A 20,528-nucleotide genomic window follows, 5' to 3' on the forward strand; every position below is an offset into this window, starting at 1 on the left:
TATTAATGTAATGAAATCTGTATAGTATGTAAATTAATGTGGATATGAATTTATAAAGTATGAATCGTATGAAAAATGTTAAAGTTAAGAAAGTTGGAAAATCTGGATATGATAAACTCTCCCTATGATAAATTACGTTCGTCAATCTTACGGTCTTATACCGTTCGGTTTTTCCCCGAAAAAGACTTAGAGTAGAATTCTTTCATTTGGGAAGAATTCGGTTTGAGAACGAGCGTCCTTATTTGAATTACTATGTTTGAGCGTTCGGCTCAGCATAAAGTTATCGCACGCCTTAAATTAAACAATACTAAAATAAGTAACGTTCGGTCTGATACCGAACGTTCGTCCTAAATAGCGTTCGGTCTGATACCGAACGTTCGTCCTTAATAGCGTTCGGTCTGATACCGAACGTTCGTCTTAAATAGCGTTCGGTCTTATATCGAACGTTCATCCTGAGTAGCGCTCGGTCTTCTACCAAGCGTTCGTCTCAATTGATGCTCGGTCATCTACCTAGCGTTCGTCATAGTCAGTGCTCGGTCACATACTAAGCGCTCGTATTATTGAATAACCACTTGGATAAAATAGCGTTCGTTCAAGTATTTGAATATTCACATTCTTACGTTCGTTCTAATACTAGTATCGGTCTTCCATGTGCAAATTTCTTCAAAGAAAATTTCTAAGTATTATTAACCATCCTTCTTATATTGAATCTGGTTCAAGATCTTTATTATGAAATTTTCTAAGTATCAGTACTCCTTCAAATTGAGTCGTTTCATTTAACTGACCAAACAGATAGTCACGTTCGTCCATCCAGTGCCTTATTTGAACGTTCGTCCTAATCCTTCAAAGGACTGAACGTTCGTCCTTTTATACTCTTAAAGTTAAAGATGAGAATGATGATAAATGATAATAAATTACAGAGCGAACACTATATTGAGTGATTTTATGATGATGGAATTTGAACGAGCGTTCCATGGAGGAACGTCTCTTATATATATATTTGAATATTAAATTTGGTAAAGTATGACTGTGGATAAGCTACGCCAGGCTTGGTCCATCCTGATATTCCGTGACACTCATCTTCACGTAGAGGGGAGTAGTTCATGTGTGGGAATGGCAGGAGGTCCTTAGTCCATAAGTTAACATGGGCGACGTAAGAACGGACTAACCTCGAGTGACAGCTGATTAGGTATATCCCGGCTATTACATCACTCGAGTGCGAGGACGCCTGTAGCTACACGGTTTCATACAGTCCGGACGGTCGTCTTATATATATATATATATATATATATATATATATATATATATATATATATATATATATACAATGTTACATGATGTTATATGTTAAACTATGTGATTGTGTGGAATGACATGTTCATTGTATGTGTTGATGTATATCTTAAATTATATAAGCTTACCCTTTCGTTTTCCTTGTGTTGTCCATTGTACCTGTACGTTTGTCCTGTCTTGCAATGATCATCCGTGTGGATGTGAGCAGAAGGCGAGGCCACTCTAGAGGACGTTATTGATGAAGAAAACTTAGTCGAAGTTGAAGTGAAATCAGAGCAGTAGGACGTCCGTCCTTTATAGTTTTTGTTATTTCGCTTTTGAAGTAGACGTTCGGTTATTTCTTTTTGTAAAACCGTTCGTCCTAGATCTGTACTGTTTTCGTTTAATGCTTGATATTTCTGTATTAAAGCCGTTCGGCTTTTGAACCTCGTTTCTATTAATGTAAAGACTGCCTTATCTTACTGTTAATGGTAATTAATTCTGAATTATGGTAATTACCGTATTTTTGGGATGTTACATTAGTGGTATCAGAGCAGTTTTGTTCCTTAAGGAACGCTGTAGGTTATGAGCATACTATGTTTGTGCTGTGTACTCAACATTCGTTTGATGAGTGTATCAAACCGTCAAAATTTAACTAATAATTATTTTGTCTGCTTATCAGAGAGAACAAATGACACCAAGAGCACATCCTCAGCCTGCCGAACGTGATGCGTCTGACCACATCATTTTTTAAATTTTATATTAAACTGGGCAAAAAAGTGAGTGAGAGTTGTTTCAAGTTATGAATTCGGCTTCTAGTGACTAGTAAATATATCTATCTTAAGAATTAAAATAGAAATATTTGAGTAATTTATTTTAAATGAGTTTTTTGTAGGAGAAAATTATTAAAATTGAGTCCACATCATCCCTGTATTATGTTACTCTACGTCAATGTTGGCATGCTACCAAAAGGAATTTAAAATATTTTTACATGCTCAGCAAAATATTTTATATAATTTACTATTTATTATACTATTTTTTTTTGTGTTTTTCCAATTCTCTTCTTTTATATTTTAAAATTTTTGCCGTGTTTTTGGTGACAATTTTGTTTTTTCCCCTGGAATGTATGCACCAAGAGGGAATTAAATAAAAAAAAAAAAAAAACGCCATAGCAGTTATACTGGGTGGGGGAAAAAAGAAAAACCAAGAGAAAGTAGTATGAACAACAAGAACGGAAAATGATTTGAAAATGATGATTCAATTTAAAAATAACGACTTTGACTTTTGAAAGCACCCTTATATGATCGATTGAAGACATGAACCAAAAACCAAAGCATTTTGCGAGTTTCGTTATTATGGCTCAAAAACAAGCACCTTCTTCTGCTTCTTTTATGTCAAAATACAGTTATGATGTTTTTCTTAGTTTTCGTGGTGCAGATACACGTTTTGGTTTCACTGGTAATCTTTACAGTGCTTTGAGTCAAAGAGGAATCTTTACCTTCATCGACGACGAAGCTCTCAGAAAGGGAGAAGAGATCACACCTTCTCTTCGCAAGGCAATCCAAGAATCCATGATATCCATCATCGTTTTCTCCAAAAACTATGCTTTCTCAGCATTTTGTTTGGACGAACTTCTCCATATCATTGAGTGCCACAAAAATCAGAACATGTGGATTTTGCCAGTGTTTTATGACGTAGAGCCATCACAAGTGCGACATCAAACAGGGAGTTACCAAGAAGCATTTGCAAAGCATGGTGAAAGATTCAAAGATGACATTCAGAAGCTTCAACAATGGAGGCTGGCTTTGCGTCATGCTGCCGATTTGGCTGGTTTTCCTTTCAAAACTGGGTAAGTCATCTCTGTTACAAATTATCAGTATATAGCAATAGTCTCTCTGATTTGCCAAAATGAATGTGACAGTGGTTTGATTGCTCTTGTATGAATTGTAGTAAAGAGTATGAGTCTGAGATAGTGAAAAAGATCACAGAAGAGATCTCCACTAAGCTTAATCGACCTCCCTTGCATATTGCTGATTATCCTGTTGGTTTGAAAGTTCGGATGCAACAGATACAAAAACTCATGGGTGGTGAGTTTGATAAGAAAGTGACTATGCTTGGGATTCATGGAATGGGAGGAATAGGAAAATCAACTCTTTCACGTGCGATGTACAACTTGATGGCACATCAATTTGAAGCTTCGCACTTTCTTGCTAATGTAAGGGAAAAATCAGATAAGGATGGTCTGGTGCATATCCAAGAGACAATGCTGTCTGAGTTGGTGGGGGAAAGAAATATCAAGCTAGGAGATGTGCATCGTGGAATTCCAATACTACAACACAGACTTTGTGGGAAAAAGGTCCTCCTTGTGCTTGATGATATTAGCAAAAAAGAACAATTGCATGCAACTGCTGGAGGACTTGATTGGTTTGGCCCTGGTAGCATCATCATCATAACAACAAGGGATAAGCATTTGTTAGATGTTCATGGAGTTCAAAAACAGTACATGGTTGGTGGAATTAACTTTATGGAAGCCCTTGAATTGTTTAAGTGGAATGCTTTCAAAAACAAAGAAGTTGATCCATGTTACAAGGAAGTCACAGAGCGTGCAATGTATTATGCCAATGGCCTTCCATTGGCTTTGGAAACGATAGGCTCGAACTTGTTTGGCAAAACCTTGGATGAATGGGAATCTGCGTTAGAAACTTATGAGAGAATTCCAAATAGAGATGTTCAGGAAGTTCTTAAAGTTAGCTATGATAGTTTGGATGCTTATGAGAAAGAAATATTCCTTGACATAGCTTGCTTCTTTAGAAGATGCTCTCTTGGATACGTTACAGATAAGCTTGAAGCAAGAGGATTTCCTCCAAAATTTGGTCTGAGAGTGCTAGAAGAAAAATCTCTCATTAAAATTCGGGAATGTCCACATGAAACTGTGACAATGCATGACATGATTCGGTGTATGGGAAAAGAAATAGTTAGACAACAAAAACCTCTGCCTCACAAACGGAATAGGATATGGTTTTACGAGGACGTTGTTTGTGTGTTGGAGAAAAACATGGTAAGAGTCCTATTCCTTTCCGTTTCTTGTATTACATCATGAGTTGAATCTGTACACATTTCATGATTCTTAACTCTCGATAGTAAGAGCCAACAAAGCATTTACATTTTGTGAATTCTAAATTTTATGGCTCCTTTTCTGCTTTTGGCCTGAAAGGAAAATGATAAAATTGAAGCGGTGATGTTGGAGATGCCAGAACACCAAGAAGAAATGCAATGCACTCCAAAGTTTGGAAAAATGAAAAGCTTACGGATGCTTATTATAGAAAAGAAGGTTAGCTTTCTTGGAAGCCCTGCTACTCTGCCAAACAGTTTGAGAGTGCTGGAATGGCGTGGATATCCTGCAACTTCTTTACCGAGCAATTTTCATTTCAAGAATCTTGTCATACTCAACTTGTCACACAGTTACTTTGGATGGTACAAACCACTACAGGCATGTACAATTTTATTCGTCATCTAAAATTAATTTTAGGTTTTGGATTAACACTTGATTCTTCAAAAAAACCAAACTAATAACCGTAGACTTGTTATTTTGCAGAATTCAAAGGTTTTGAGACACTTGATTGTCGTAGGTTGTAAGAATATTAGACGAATACCTGACATCTCTGGTTTCCCCAATTTGACAAAACTTTGTGTTCGTGAATGCACAAATCTGTTTGAGATTCATGATTCAGTTGGATCTTTACTTCATCTTAAAGAGTTTTGTGCTGAAGGATGTACCAAGCTCACAATTGGTCCAAGTCGCATAAAGTTGATATCTTTGGAGCATCTGTGCTTTCGGGGCTGCAGCAGTCTTGTCATGTTTCCAGAAGTATTGGCTCCAATGCACAAACTAAAGTACGTTGACTTGGGAGGAACTGGCATAAGAAATCTGCCACCATCAATGCAAAATCTTAAGGGTATTAAAGTATTGTCCATGGGGAAAGGCCAAATGCTTGAAATTAATGAATCGTCCAATTTCTTTCAAAACCTGCCAATGTTCTTTCCTAATTTAGAAACATTATATTTACAAAACTTAGACATTACAATCCTTCCTGCCAGCATTGAAGAATGTCACTCTTTGAAATTTCTGCACGTCACCAACTGCAAGAAGCTTCAAGAAATTAGAGGACTTCCATTGAATATTAATCAGTTCTACGCAGCAAACTGTTCTGTTAAAGCCAACTCTTTGATATTAAAACTCAGGCAGGTGGGTGTGTCTATCTTCTTTGAGTGATTCCATTAACTAGCTATGACTTTCTTTTTCCAAACTCACGATGCATATAACATGACCCGTTTCACAGGCCATTGATTGTGGTGCAATGGGAATCTGTGTTCTTCCAGGTCGGAAAATCCCAGAATTGTTTGACCACTCTAGCAGGGGAAACTCTGTAAGTTTTTGGTTTCGTAAAGAATTGCCCACTCTGGCTGTGTGTGCTATTATTGGAGTCTGGGATAATGTCAAGCCTCCTTTCGTTGCCTTCTTTAGGTTCGTTGTTGGAGTAGAAAAGAATATTTATAAGTGTGTTTGTTGTTTCCGTTGTCGTAATATACGTTGGACAACTGAGGATAGTCACATAATTATACTCAACTCTCGAAATGATTTTCAACATACGTTGAATACGGATATTCAGACAGTGCTTCTGACGAATGAGTGGATTCCTGGGAAAATACTGTTGACGATACGTCCAAAAAGTGATTTAGGTAAGTCGGGAGAAATCAGAAGGACAGGAGTTTATGTAAATCGAACACTTAGTAGCATGGAGGATGTTCGATTCGAAGATCCTTATGATCTCAATAAAGCAAGCACTATGGAAAATAAACTTGTGTTGCTTGGTGAGGCATCTGATACACAACAACAAGCACAATCCTCTGCTTTATTCAACCTCACAACCTCATTAGAATCTCTTATTGGTGAACAACCTTTGAATTATGAGTACAACAATTCATATTCAAAAGAATCGGCATCCACTGTTGACTCCAATAACCAAGGTAAAATGTACTTTGTCCTTCCTTTCTTACTCTTTGATCAAATTACTTCTGCTTCTATTGATATTATCCTTTGGTTCTGAAGGAGTACTTGTAGATGATCAACCAATATTAGCTCCAAGTTCTGCAGAGACGCAAAATGCTGAGGCCAAAAGAGAAATGGCACAACTGATATCGGAAGTTTCAAGTGAGTTCACAGCTCAAGTAAGTATGAAAATTGAGTCAACAGCATCCCAATCACCTAAAGTTGATGAAGTAGAAGCAGGTTTGGAAACTCAGAATCAGTTCAGAAATACTATGGTTTTGGAAAACCAGATACACCAAAGGCTGACCAGGATTAAGAAAATGAAAGAAGAATTAGGAGAGAAATTCAGTGCTATTAAAGCCGACATCTCTGCCATTGAAGCTAACAACTCTTCCATTAAAGCTAACATCTCAGACATTAAAGCTATATTTTTGCAGATTGATCAGAGGTACAACAATTGAAATAGAATTTCTATGTAGCATGTGATGGATGAAAATAATATTTTTCCAATTTTTCAGAATCTAAAATTTTAAGGTTTGATGTGAGTTTTGGATGTATCTAAGTATAATAAAGATGTTATTTTGACAATATGGAATATCGAAATGCTTATGGTACAGGTATGATGATGATACACTTGATTCAGTAGTTTTTTTGTTTTCAACCCGTTCTCAAATTTTATTTGGAAAGTTTCAGTGTGTTGAAAAATTGAAAGGTGGTTAATGTTCGGTAAAACTGAAACACAGATATTGTTTGTTTTTGGTCACTACAAAAGGCCTCTTATCAATGAAGGTATGTTATGTGTATATAAACTTATGTCCATCTCTTATTTTATCTGATGTGAGACTTTGTTTGTATCCAATATCCTCCCCTCAAACAAAGGACTATGGTTCTCTACCTCCCCTACAGCAGAAGTCTTTTTCTTATTCTCAAGTACACCATGATCAATACTGAGCATCTCTTGTCCTCTTTCACTATCCAAGCACTCAAGCTTTATTAACTCTAATATTTTATATTTTTTAATGCGCTGTACCATTTTATATGTGATAGTTGGGGAGGCTGGTAGTGTGCTTTAAGTATTGCACTTGTTTCAGAAATTTTTTTAATATATATGTTCATACTTTCTTTCTATAGGTTCATACGGTGAGGTATACAATGCAGACATGAATGACACAGTGAGTTCTTTAATTCCTTTTCATATTTGCTGGGAATATTATTGTTATAGATTGAATTGGAAAATTCTTTTATTGTCATGTTCTTAATTATGGTTATTATGTACTTCTGTATGCATGATTCAGAAATATGTACTCAAATAAAAAAAGTTTTTTTTTCAGTCAAACTGAGGCATACAAGGCAGCATCACATCTAGCAAGTGCCACACCACCTCCTGTTGTGCTGAGTCGTGGTATTGGTTGGCAGGTACTTGAAATTTTGCTGAATGATCTTTTTGGAATACTCACTAGTTCTACAGTTTCTGTGTAAGTGGTATTCTGCATGAAGTGAATCATGCTTTTCTTTCACTTTTATGGGGCACAAATTGATTCTTGTAGGACTGATAGAGAGAATGTGGAGCTTCTAGGAAAAACATGTATTTTCTGAAAGTAGAAGTGGTTCTTGCGCTTTCGGTTTATTTATTTTTAGTATAGTTGAATTGGGTTAGTTAAGTTCAGTTTTTTTCATATTTAATACAAGAGAAACTTTATTTTTTCATTCATTCTTTCACATATTTCTCGTTACTCTTCTGAAATTTAGTTATTATTGATACTTATTATCCATGGAAAAATAGCTCACGCTATTATTATCAGAAGATTAATAACAAAGGTTAAGTGATATAGTCTTTTCTTTAAGTAAAAGAAAAAATGAATGTGTAGTTGTAGAAAAGTTGAGTGAGAGAGTATGAATTTGGTTTGGGAGATTTGGCACATTATACTTAGGTGCTACATTTTGTATTATCCTCTTTGGTTGGCTACTGTTTGGTACCACATAGAAATAACACTACAAAAGTTTATGTAATGTATATTTAATTAATTTTTTACTTTATTTCTTTTTCTCTCGTGGTGTTCCCTTCCTTTCAGGACGATGCCCTTCAAGTGCTTTAATTTTGACCAAAACAAAATATTAAATTCCTCTTACAATTTTAAACTCGAAATTGTATTCACTAGTTCACACCTTTAATTCTTGAAACTTTTATTGATTACATAATCATGTGGATCTTAAATATTTTAACATAAATATGAATAAATATTTAAATTGATTCTTAAAAGATAAATAAAAAGTGTTTAATTAAACATATCATAAATAAGTTGTTAAAATTTCACAAGTTTGTCTTTTTTTTTCATGTAAGTCATAATAGAAATTTAATTCAACTAAAAGAAATATTTATACCATTATTTTACTTAATAATTAAACAATATTTTTAATTTATTAAGATATACATTTTTTATTTTAAATATAAAAATTTATTAAATTCACAGTGCAAACTTTAAAAAGTGAGTTTCATGTCCAGACAACTTTAATCTTAACAAGGATGGTATATGATCAACAAAACATACACCCTAAGTCACAAAATAAAGTTGGAAAGCTTTATGTACAGGACAATCTACCCTGATGTGTAGAACCCATAACATAACTCCCCACTTATTTGAACTATGCTCCCTTAACTGTATTGAAGTTATATTTATTATTTTTGAACATCATTTTGTGACTTAGGGTGTATGTTTTGTTCATGATAGATCATCCTTGTTCAAATTAAAGGTGTTAAGACATGATAATCAATATTTGAAGTTGGAAAGCTTTATGTATAGGGTAGTCTACCCTGGTGCGCATAACCCATAACGTAATTCCCCACTTATTTGAACTATGCTCCCTTACGTGTATTGAAGTTATACTTCTTGTTTTTCAACATCATTTTGTGACTTAAGGTGTATGTTTTGTTCATCATAGACAATCCTTGTTCAAATTAAAGGTGTTAGGAAATGATAATCAATATTTGAAGTTGGAAAACTTTATGTACATGGTAGAGCTGTCAAAATGGGTCACAACTTGCTGGCCAACCCGGCCCACCACATGTTTGAGCCGGGTTGGGTTTGAAAAAATTATATTTTTTTATGCGGATCAAATTTAAACCCGGCTCATTTAAACTCGGCTCATTTAAATCTGACTCATGCGGGTTGAACCCGTGGTGGGCCGGGTTGGCCCACCAATCCACCTACCAAATTTTATTTTATTAAAATTTAATTTTAATTTTATAAAAAAATGTTTATTATTTTGTTTTTGCTTGAAAAAATTATTTAAGTTCCTTATTTTCAAAATTAATTAAACACCCATGTTGGGAGTGAAATTTGTTTAGATTTAAATTATAGAAAGTTTGTAATTTTTTTATTTTAAAAAAATTGTAATTAAGTGAGCTAGTGAGTCAACATGTTTACCCACTAACCCGTGGTGGGTCGGGCCGGGTTCGGATTTTTCTGGCTCGCTAATAAATGAGCCGGGGTTGGGTTGGCTCACTAAGTGACCAACCCGTGGTGGGCCGGACCGGGTCAATGGTGGTTTCGGCTTGAACAGTGCTTCGAAATGGTGGAACGTTCGGGCAGAACGATGGCGGACACAACTCCGGTGAAAGGCAGCAGTTCGGTGAACGTTCCTTTGTCGGTGGATGATCAGTTGTAGTCAAGAAAGGTTTATGGGTGTGAGGACATTCTCTCTCGTGAGTTCTCTCTCCCAAATGAGATCTGCAAGGTTTGAAACCCTTAGAAAAATGAAACCAACGAAAACTCCTGCAGCTCCAAACCTTGCATTTCCATGTCATTTAAAATTATTTTAATTTTTTTCACATGAACCAATCAGAACGCAACACTAAGTGGAGTCAAAATGTTGTTAAAAAATGTTGTCAAAGTATCATTATCCTTATGAAAGAACCCAAATTTTGGAGAAAAAGAAAGTAGAATTTTGGAAGGGAATGCTTAAAAAAAGAAAGTGAGGAAAATGGAGAAAAAGGTATTATAATCTATTAAGGTAACCAATCTCTTTAAAAAGAAATCAAAACCTTTGTTGGCTTGCAAATAATTTATCCATAATTATTTTAGATAATGTTTATTTAAGGGAGTTTTAATAACCTCCCAAAATAATCCCTACTAAATATAATTTTTTTAGTGTAATAATTAATTGATCAGATTACTATATATATCTCATTTTTTCTTTAGTGGATAAACGAGAATGAAAAAAAAACTACAAATTTTAAAATATCATTAGAGTCAAATAAATACATCCACTTTAGTAAATAAATAAAAAAATTATTCCTTCTAGAAGCTGTTTTTCCTAAACAGCCCGTGGGAAAAAAATATTTGAAGGTCAACTATGGTTATATTTCTTAATCTCCACCAAATCAAAATCATTAATTTATTTCAATAATTGGCCCTAAAAATTTAAATAATAATCCACAAAAGACATAAATAAAATAAGGAAATGATACCTTTTCTTTCTGGAGACATGGAAATTCTCTTAAAGGGTAAAATGTGATGTCTATCAAAAGAAAAATGAAGCATAATTTTATAGGTCAATAAGCTACATTAAATAATTTTTTGGGATCCACCCACCAGCAATTATAATGCTAAATTAATTATATTTTAAAACCACATACAACCATCTTCCTTTGGTAGATAAATACTTGTTAACTATAGTGTTTATCTCTAATCACTACACACTAATCACTCTAATCTCCAAATTTATAGTGTCACAAATATGAGTGACGATGAAAATGCAGTGCGTTTTGGCATTCTTGGCTGTGCTAACATCTCCATCAAGCTATGCAAAGCCATAAACAAAGCACCAAACTCCAAGCTCCATGCCATAGCCAGTCGTTCGGTTGAAAAGGCTGAATCTTTCGCGACCGAGCACAACCTACCTAAGACGGTTAAGGTTTATGGAAATTACGAGAATGTGCTGGAAGATGATGAAGTGGATGCCGTTTATATTCCTCTTCCGACAGGTTTGCATGTGACATGGGCGGTGAAGGCGGCGGAGAGACGGAAGCATGTACTGCTGGAGAAGCCGGCGGCGATGAGCGTGGCGGAGCTTGACCGGATTCTGGAGGCTTGTGAGGCTCATGGGGTGCAGTTCATGGATGGCACCATGTGGATGCACCACCCTCGAACGGCTAAAATGAAGGAGGCTTTATCTGATGCTCAACGCTTTGGTCAACTCAAATGGGTATGTGCATATTAATAAATTCATATTATATTATATATTATATATATATATATATATATATATATATATATATATATATATATATATATATATATATATATATATATATATATATATATATATTTATTTATTTATTTTGGTGTTCTTCATTTTTGTTTCTTTTTGTTGTGAAGAATATAGTTTGAATTGGGATTATATATTCTTTCATCCACGAGTATATATTTTTATATATCACGATTGATTTATTTAATAATAAATTTTGTTAAAATATATTATGTTTTATGGTTTTGATATTTATGTTAAGAATTAAAATATAAATTTAATTTAATTTTATAAAATTGTTTATAAGATGATATTTGTATTTATTTATATGTTATAAATCTTTCTTATTTCTAAATAATATGAGATATTTTATAACTAAATTTAATAAATATAACATTTTTCTTTTTTATTTGTTTTTTTTTTTGAAGTAATTGGTGGTATTTTAAGGTTTATTGAAATGATTTGTGAATTGGACTAGTCAGATGAAAGGATTTGAAGTTTTTTTTTTTCTATTTTGAGGATTTATTTAATTAGTTTGCATATATTTATCAAAGCTTAGCACAAAAATCTCACCGTATATTAACAAAACTTTTATACATGGTAGGCTCTTTCTATTTTATTTTGTCAATTTTAGAATATCCTTTATGTTCTTTTTATTTCTTTAAAATAAAAGAAGAAATTTTATGCTTTCCTTATTTACTTTCTTTAAAGTTTTCTACATTTTAAAACACTGAATACTTTCTTTCACGTCTTTTATTTATTCTAAAAACTTTTACACACGCGTAGATGTTGGTCCTTTGTAGAGCTAGCTTTCTACGAAAAACACAAATACACTTAATTGTGATGCTCGAAGTTAAGAGAAAGGTAAATCTAGTAAGTATAGGTTCATATTATTTAATTAATTAATTAATTAATTTTGGTTTTGTTTACGAAGTAAACTGAACACGATTAAACTTGTCTTTTGGTGTGAAAAGTTTGCCACCACTTTACTCGACACAATGTTATAGAACTTTAGTAGATCGATAAGAATGCTCCATATTTAACTATTTCTTCCTAATTTTTACACGTGACCACACTTTCACATTTTGTTAAATAAAATACCTTTTTTTCTTTCTTGGTAGCAAAGGTAGGTTTGGTTCCAAAAATAAACATGTATCTAAAATAGATTAATCACATGTCTCATTTATAAGTTTTAAGCTTTTTACTTCGTGCATTTCCACCATTTTTTCATACACTCTTCAAATTTTTAAAATGATAAAAGTGACTTTCAAATTACATATTTTAAACATTTTCTAAAATAAAATTTTCAGAATAAAATTTTTAGAATGTATGAAAAATATATTTCAGACATATTTTTTAAAGCACGTGTAATAATGCCTTCTCAAACCAATTTTCTAAAACACCCCCTACGAAATGCATTCTATAAAGAGTTAACGCAACAATGGCGGAGGATAGTTTAGTCTTTTTTTGTTACCATGGAGTGCTGTTAGTAATTGTGAGGTGCAGAAAGCAATAGCTTAAGTTTTAACATCATTTTGGGCCATCAGAGGGTTACTCCCTACACCACCCCACATTATTTCCTGCACCACCATATTTTTTTTAAATTTCAAAACTATCCTTTATATTTTAAAATATTCTACTCTCTCACCTCTTTTCTTCGACGAATGTTAATATCCGTTGAAGAAAAAATTCTTCAACGAATGTGCCACATCCTTCTTGAAACAATTATTATTAATTTAATTTATATATTATTATTATTTAAATAATAATTAAAATATTTTTTATAAATGTATTAAAATTTTGTTTTAAGTTTTTGTTTTTTAAATTAATATAATTTAATTATTTTAAAATTATTACTTAATTATTTATAAATTTATTTTATTTTATTTAATAAATTAATATAAATATTTTTTTACAACTTTTTGATAGTTTATGATTACAAACCAATAAAACAGTGATTAATAATTTATTGACAAAAAATTATTAAAAAAGTTGTTACCATGTATCATAGTAGTCCGTGATTAATACTGTGTTTTGCACGTGTTGTTGTTGTTCAGATACACAGTTGTCTGACGTACAACCCTGGTCCTGAATTTCTGAAAAGTAGCATTCGCGTGAAGGCAGATTTAGATGGTCTTGGTGCCTTAGGAGACTGTGGTTGGTATTGCATCAGAGCCATCTTATGGGCTGTGGACTATGAGCTTCCAAAATCAGTGGTTGCATTCCCAGGAGCCATTCTCAACGAAGAAGGTGTCATAATCTCTTGTGGTTCTTCCATGCATTGGGAAGATGGAAGATCTGCCACCTTTCACTGTTCCTTCTTATCCCACCTAACCTTCGACGTAACAGTTTTGGGAACAAAAGGGTGCCTTCGTCTGCATGATTTTCCCCTTCCCTTTGAAGACAACTTAGGGTATGCCACCTTTTTGGAGGCCTCAGAGTTGGATTATGCCAACATCCAACCAGGAATGTGGTGCCCTAAGCCCAATCAGCATGTTGTTGAGACACAGTTTTCTCAAGAAGCTTGCATGGTTATGGAGTTTGCTGATTTGGTTCAGAAGGTTAAGAGATGTGAAATGAAGCCTCAGAAGACTTGGCCAGTTTTTACCAGAAAGACTCAACTTGTGTTGGATGCAGTCAAAGACTCCATTCACAAAGCTTACCAATCTGTTCAAATTGTGAGTTAAAAGATGAATCATATATAGCAATTTTTTCACAGCATTTGTCTAATTTTATCTCAGTAAAAATGGAGTTAAATAATATTAACCTTTTCATAAATCATTGGTGTGCAATTAATATTTCTTATCAACCGTCTTAAAATCTATATGAAAGAACTGCTCACTGATTATTTATGATGGTGTTGTTTAATCTCATTCCATTTTTTACTTTGAATAAGTTAGATAACTTCTTCCTGTATACCTACAAAAATGAGAATTAATGTTTTTAACAAATTGCAACTTCTGATTATTGAAATTGAATTATGTTATCTGTGAGCAATTTATTTATAGTTAATAGTTTCCCCCATATAATAGTAGATAAAACTGTTATGCATTTGCATACATAATAGTACAAAAAAGATAGAGATTTTAACATTTATGATGGTGCAAAACCAAAATATGGGGTGCCAAAAGAAGTCCATTAATATTTGGATCCAATCTCCATTGCTTGCGGTTGTCACTCACTCAAACGAGTGTTTCATCCTACACCTTTAACATATCATCCTGCACCTCCAAAAAGTTTATTTTTAACCTTTTAATATTTTAATCTACATCTCTAACTTTTTCAAAAAATATATTTTAACTATAATAAAAATATTTTTTTTCTTCTCTTTCATGTTAAAGACATTTTAATAAATATTTTTTTATTTTCTTCTCTTTCTTACCAAAGTTACCACCTTAATAATAATTTAATTTAATTTAAAATTTAAATTTTATTTAATATAATTTTATATTTTAATAATTATCAAATATGATTTATATTATAATAATAGTTATATTAAAAAATAAAAATAAAATATTAATAATAAAAATGAAAAATGAAATAATAATAATAATATAAAATTTGATTTGATAGGTTAAAATATATTAAAATATTAAAATAAATTAAACAATTATTAAATTTTAAATAAAAAAAATTTAAATATGCTAACGGTTTTGTTTTTTGTTTAAAATTTAATCAATATTTCATTTAAATGAAAATTATAATATTATTTATTATACTTTTATATTTTAATAATTATTAAAATATAATTTATATTTTTATAATAGTTTTGTTAAAAAATAAAAATAATTCAAATAATAATAAAAATAAAAATAATATTTAAAATCACATTTAATATATTTATTTGAATGTATTAAATTTTATTAAAATATTAAATTAAATTAAATAATTATTAAAATTAAATAAAAAACAAAATTTTGAGAAAATTTTTAGTGGGGTATCCATGTCCGAATAATATATTATCGGATTTCCTTATCCGATTAACAAATTTTAATTTTTTTTATTTAAAATTTAGTAATTATTTAATTTAATTTAATATTTTAATATAATATAATAGATTTAAATATTTTTAATGTGATTTTAAACACTATTTTTATTTTTATTTTTATTATTTTTATTTTAATTATTTTTATTTTTATTTTTACTTTTTTAATAAATTTATTATAAAAATATATATTATATTTTAATAATTATTAAATTATAAAAATATAATAAATATTATTAATTTTTAGTTAAATTAAATATTTATTAAATTTTAAATAAAAAACAAAACCGTTAGCATATTTAAAATTTTTGTTTCTATTTAAAATTTAATAATTTTTTAATTTATTTTAATATATTCTAACATATGAAATCAAATTTTATATTATTATTATTATTTCACTTTTTTTATTTTTTATTTTTATTGTTATTTTTATTTTAATTATTTTATTTTTATGTTTTAATATAACTTTTATTATAATATAAATCATATTTTAATAATTATTAAAATATTAAATTATATTAAATAATATTTAAATTTTGAATTAAATTAAATTATTATTAAGGTGGTGCAAAGTGACTTTAGTAAGGAAGACAAAAAAATAAAAAATATATTTATTAAGGTGCAGATTGAGATGTCAAAAAGTTAAAAGTGAAATTTTTGAAGATACAGATGAAATGTTGAAGGTGTAGGATAAAACCACTCTGAAATGAATTAGCTGATGGCCCATGCATATGTACAGTCATTTTAGCCACCGTAGATGTAATTTTAATTTAGTTGTACAAAAATTAATCAAAATTACTTTAAATATATTTTTTATTTTGATTATGTAAAAGTTAAATAAAACTACTTCTATTGTAAAAGTTAAGGATAATGATACTTTGACAATAATTTTTTGATAACATTTTGTGATTGGTTCAAAATTATTCCAAAATCAATAATAATAATCATAAACACTAATATAGACCAATACTAGAATGACACGATGATGTTAAATTATAAAAAAAAATATTGTGAAATCATCAGAAGTTAATAACAATCACTATCCACTTTTAATCTGGTAGTTATAAAAAATGTAAATACATTTTTTTAATTATTTTCTTTCAAAACAATTACTTTCTCTGCAGCCGGTTGTTTAATATTCTTTCAAAGAACCAATCAAATAAAAATACTTTGAAACTTTCATTTTGTTAACATACAATTTCCGAGAAAAAAATAAAAAATACAAATCACATAATAATAAAATATCTTTTTTTATTAAATTTCAGTTTACAATATATTTTTATTCAAATTTATATTTATAAACTTTAATCCAGGGACACATTTTGGACTAGAGTTACACATGATGTTAAATTGAAGTTCCACATCGGTTTGTTTATATTTTGAACTTCAAATTCCTATTATATAAGGGATTTAAATTATATTTATAAAATTAATTTAAAAGTTTAGTTTTAATATTGATATTATTTCATAAAAAAATCAAGAGAAAAAAGTTAAAGATTTTTTCTTTTTCCTTTAAGATTAGTTTCCTATTAATTTTTACTTAAACTTTAAAATATATAATAATTTTATTTAAATAATATATTTTCAATACTTAATTTTATTTATTTTTATTTTAAATAATAGTTTCTTATTATTTTTTTTTTACTTAAACTTTAAAATATATAATAATTTTATTTAAATAATACATTTTCAGTTTAATTTTTATTTATATTTTATACAGAATAACTTTAATATGTAAAATAACTATGATAGTAGCATTCAAAGAATTGATACTATTTAATTATATATCATGTTTGATTAGTTGAGAGGATAGAAAGAATAAAACAAGATAATAATAATAACATTATAATAATATATTCTACTATTGTAAATTGTAAAAAATTCTCTAGAATGAGATGAAAACTTTTCCTCAGTAGCTATATGTGCCCAACCACGTGGTGAACCGAAAAAACACTGAACCACCAATCAAAATTAGCTTAGCTTTTAAATGTCATACCATTGTCAATTCTTGGTTGCATTTTCCAAACCGAATAAATTCACCGAAAGCAGAGGATACCCATAAAGACATATGTGTTAGATTTTCTCATTAATATTTCAGAAAGTGTTTTTGACCTGATCCAGACATAATATGTTGAGAATGTTTTTCATGTCTTTTTATCAAACATTAATTATAAAACGTTCAGACGTTTTTAAGACATGTTAAGAAAGAAATATATTAACTACACATTTATTCGAAAATATGATCCGACATTTATTTATGTAATTTTATTATACATTTATTATAGAATAGGCTACTTCAGAATGGTCATATGTTTTTATTACACATATTTAGTCCAAAAAGCTATAATCAATTCCCATAAATTTAATTGATTGATTTTTTATTTTTTTTTAACTTTATTTAAGTAAAATGATCTTAAAATTACAATTATTCTACCAGAGCAAACAAGATTAAAGATATTTTTCATTTTATCTACCTTCAATTTAAAAATATTTTTGTCTTTTTATAATTTAATAAATATATAGTAGTTTCTAAACCATTTACATACAATTTATTATGTTAAATGAAAAGACAAAAAAAAAGAAAAAAATAATATTATAGTGAAAGATATCTAGAGGTACTTTGAGTTGTTTAGAACAACTCTTTTATTTAATACTACCACGTAACATTTCAAAAGTTTCTCCACATAATTACTGACAATTCAACTTTAAAAATAAGAAAAACACTGCTTTATTATTTGTTACAATAAATTTTATTTTAAATAATAATTAAATTCAAATTTAAAAATACAAAATTACAAATGTTTAATGTAACATCCCAAAATACAGTAATCACTGTAATTCAGAATTTTATCACAATTAACAGTAACAGTAAACAGTCTTTTCATAAATAACAGCTGCTCCCAAAAGAAAACAGCACGTAATATAAATAAACAGTACAGTACAGTAAATTACAGCAGAGTTTACAGTGTTCAGAATTTCAGCAAAATACAAAACAGATCTACAGGAACAAATCTGCAGAATTATATACAGACTGCCAAATACAGCACAGAAAAATTAACTAATGCTGCTACTACAGAACTAATCCCTACTGCTCCGATTTTACTTCAACGTCCACAAGGTTGACATCCTCCAAATTTTCTTCTTCCAGTATTTGCTCAAGGGATGCACCACCATCTGCTCACATCCACAACGGATGATCATTGCATTTTTACAAGACGGATTATACATGGACAGTAGACAACACAATGGAAAATGCAAGGGTAAGCTTATGATATTTAATTTATACCATCATCACATACATTTACATTTCAGTCCACGCATACAACATACAAGCTCATCAGTTAACAATCATATAGATACGTATATAAAAGACAGACCGTCCGGACTGTATGAACCGTGTAGCTACAGGCGTCCTTGCACCCGAGTGATGTAGTAACTGGGATACCCTCAACAGCTGCCACTCGAGGTTAATCCTTCGCCCCTGCTAAGTGAGGGATACGAAAGACCTCCTGCCATTCCCACATATGACTACTCCCTTCTACGTGAAGATGAGCATCACGGAATATCAGGATGGACCAAGCCAGCATTAGCATGCCCACAGTCATACTTTACAAAACTCAATAATCAATCATATCTGAGACGTTCCTCCTTGGAACGCTCGTTAAAATCCATTTCCAATAATTCGTTCACAACATCGTTCGACCATATTAAACGGTTCTCATATTCACATTTTCATTCTGTTTTCCACTCTCTTAAATTCATTAACGTTCATCACTTAATCAATAGAGACTATCGTTACAGTACTCCTACATCCTCGTTTCTGAACAAAAGAAACGAACCATTTATCCACTTAATACATTTCAACACTTCATAATTTGAAAATACTGATCTTTAAAAGATATGGATGATACTTAGAAATATTTTGAAGGTAAAGAATCCAGGTAGAATCCAAAGGATAAAACCCGTAAGAAAATGTTTAGATAAACAATCAATATAATTGATTTCAAAAAAAAACAACACTGCCAGTCAAAGAACGAACGTTCATTAACAATTTGGACGAACGTCAATTACGTTCGCTCAGAATTCAATGGTAAGGACGAGCGTTCAGTTATATAAAAAGTAACCGAACCCTCCTTGAACGAACGCTGGGTCAATGACCGAGCACAATCAGAACGAACGCTTGGTATAAACCGAGCTCAACTTAGAACGAGCACTTCAGTATAAGACCGAACACTCTGTAGAACGAACGTACAATATAAGGTCGAACGACAATAAGGACGAACGACAATAAGGACGAACGCTCAACATGAGGCCGAACGTCAATGAGAACGTACGCTCGACTTAAGGCCGAACGTCACTTATTTATAAAGTTTTAAATATTTATCTATACTGAGCAGAAACGAACGCTCATTCACTCAATTGGGGGACGCTCGTTCTCGAGCAGAATTCATTCCAAATGAATGAATTCCAATCTAAGTCATGTTAACCAAAAACCGAACGGTCTAAGACCGTACAGTGACGAGCGTCATTTAGCAACAGAGAATGATCAGAAATTCAGAGTTTTCACACTTAGTAGAAATTTTTCCAGATTTCCATTTTTCAACTTTATACTTTCATTTCCAGATTTAATTCCCTTCAGACACCATCATCATGCAAATTTCAACATTTAAATCATTCCAACCACACAATAACCATTCTCCATTTATCCATAATCAACTCAATCATGCATTTAAATCAAATTCATCATCAAATAAAATTCATATAAGCCGTATCAGTTCATGACAGATCCATCCAAACCAGAATACATATCAGATATCAGTAAACGTTCTAAATACTCAAACATCATGTTTTTCTTATATGAATCTCAGATCATAAATCAAACAGTATAAATTAAACATATAAGCTTCCCTTACCTGGTCTAGCAGTAAACTTTTAACAGTGTAACTTGATTCTGTCCAACTATGAATTTCTACC

The 20,528-nt window shown here is 30.9% G+C and overlaps 2 protein-coding genes across 2 annotated transcripts; both read left to right on the plus strand.

The window, feature by feature from the left end:
• Positions 1 to 2,584: 2,584 nt before the first annotated feature.
• Positions 2,585 to 6,788, plus strand: LOC148199744 (disease resistance protein Roq1-like). The gene is given in 7 exon segments (XM_088111955.1): positions 2,585 to 3,121; positions 3,223 to 4,330; positions 4,487 to 4,762; positions 4,868 to 5,518; positions 5,613 to 6,300; positions 6,383 to 6,751; positions 6,754 to 6,788. Coding segments are annotated over 7 exon segments (3,660 nt in total). The 5' UTR covers positions 2,585 to 2,588.
• Positions 6,789 to 11,011: 4,223 nt separating this feature from the next.
• On the plus strand, positions 11,012 to 14,481 carry LOC148199745 (putative oxidoreductase At4g09670). The gene is made up of 2 exons (XM_088114555.1): positions 11,012 to 11,527; positions 13,627 to 14,481. Exons 1-2 carry the CDS (start codon positions 11,060 to 11,062, stop codon positions 14,254 to 14,256), a joined length of 1,098 nt encoding a protein of 365 aa, XP_087970681.1. The 5' UTR covers positions 11,012 to 11,059; the 3' UTR covers positions 14,257 to 14,481.
• Positions 14,482 to 20,528: the final 6,047 nt, after the last annotated feature.

The sequence above is a fragment of the Vigna umbellata genome, chromosome 4 (genome assembly GCF_029865625.1).
Source record: "Vigna umbellata cultivar VRB3 chromosome 4, Vumbellata_1.0, whole genome shotgun sequence".
NCBI lineage: Eukaryota > Viridiplantae > Streptophyta > Magnoliopsida > Fabales > Fabaceae > Vigna > Vigna umbellata.

Excerpts from the sequence above, each read along its gene's own strand:
- LOC148199745 (XM_088114555.1), top strand. The coding sequence starts at position 11,060 with ATGAGTGACGATGAAAATGCAGTGCGTTTTGGCATTCTTGGCTGTGCT. Across the intron at positions 11,528-13,626 it reads GCTTTGGTCAACTCAAATGG|ATACACAGTTGTCTGACGTA; the intron begins GTATGTGCATAT and ends GTTGTTGTTCAG.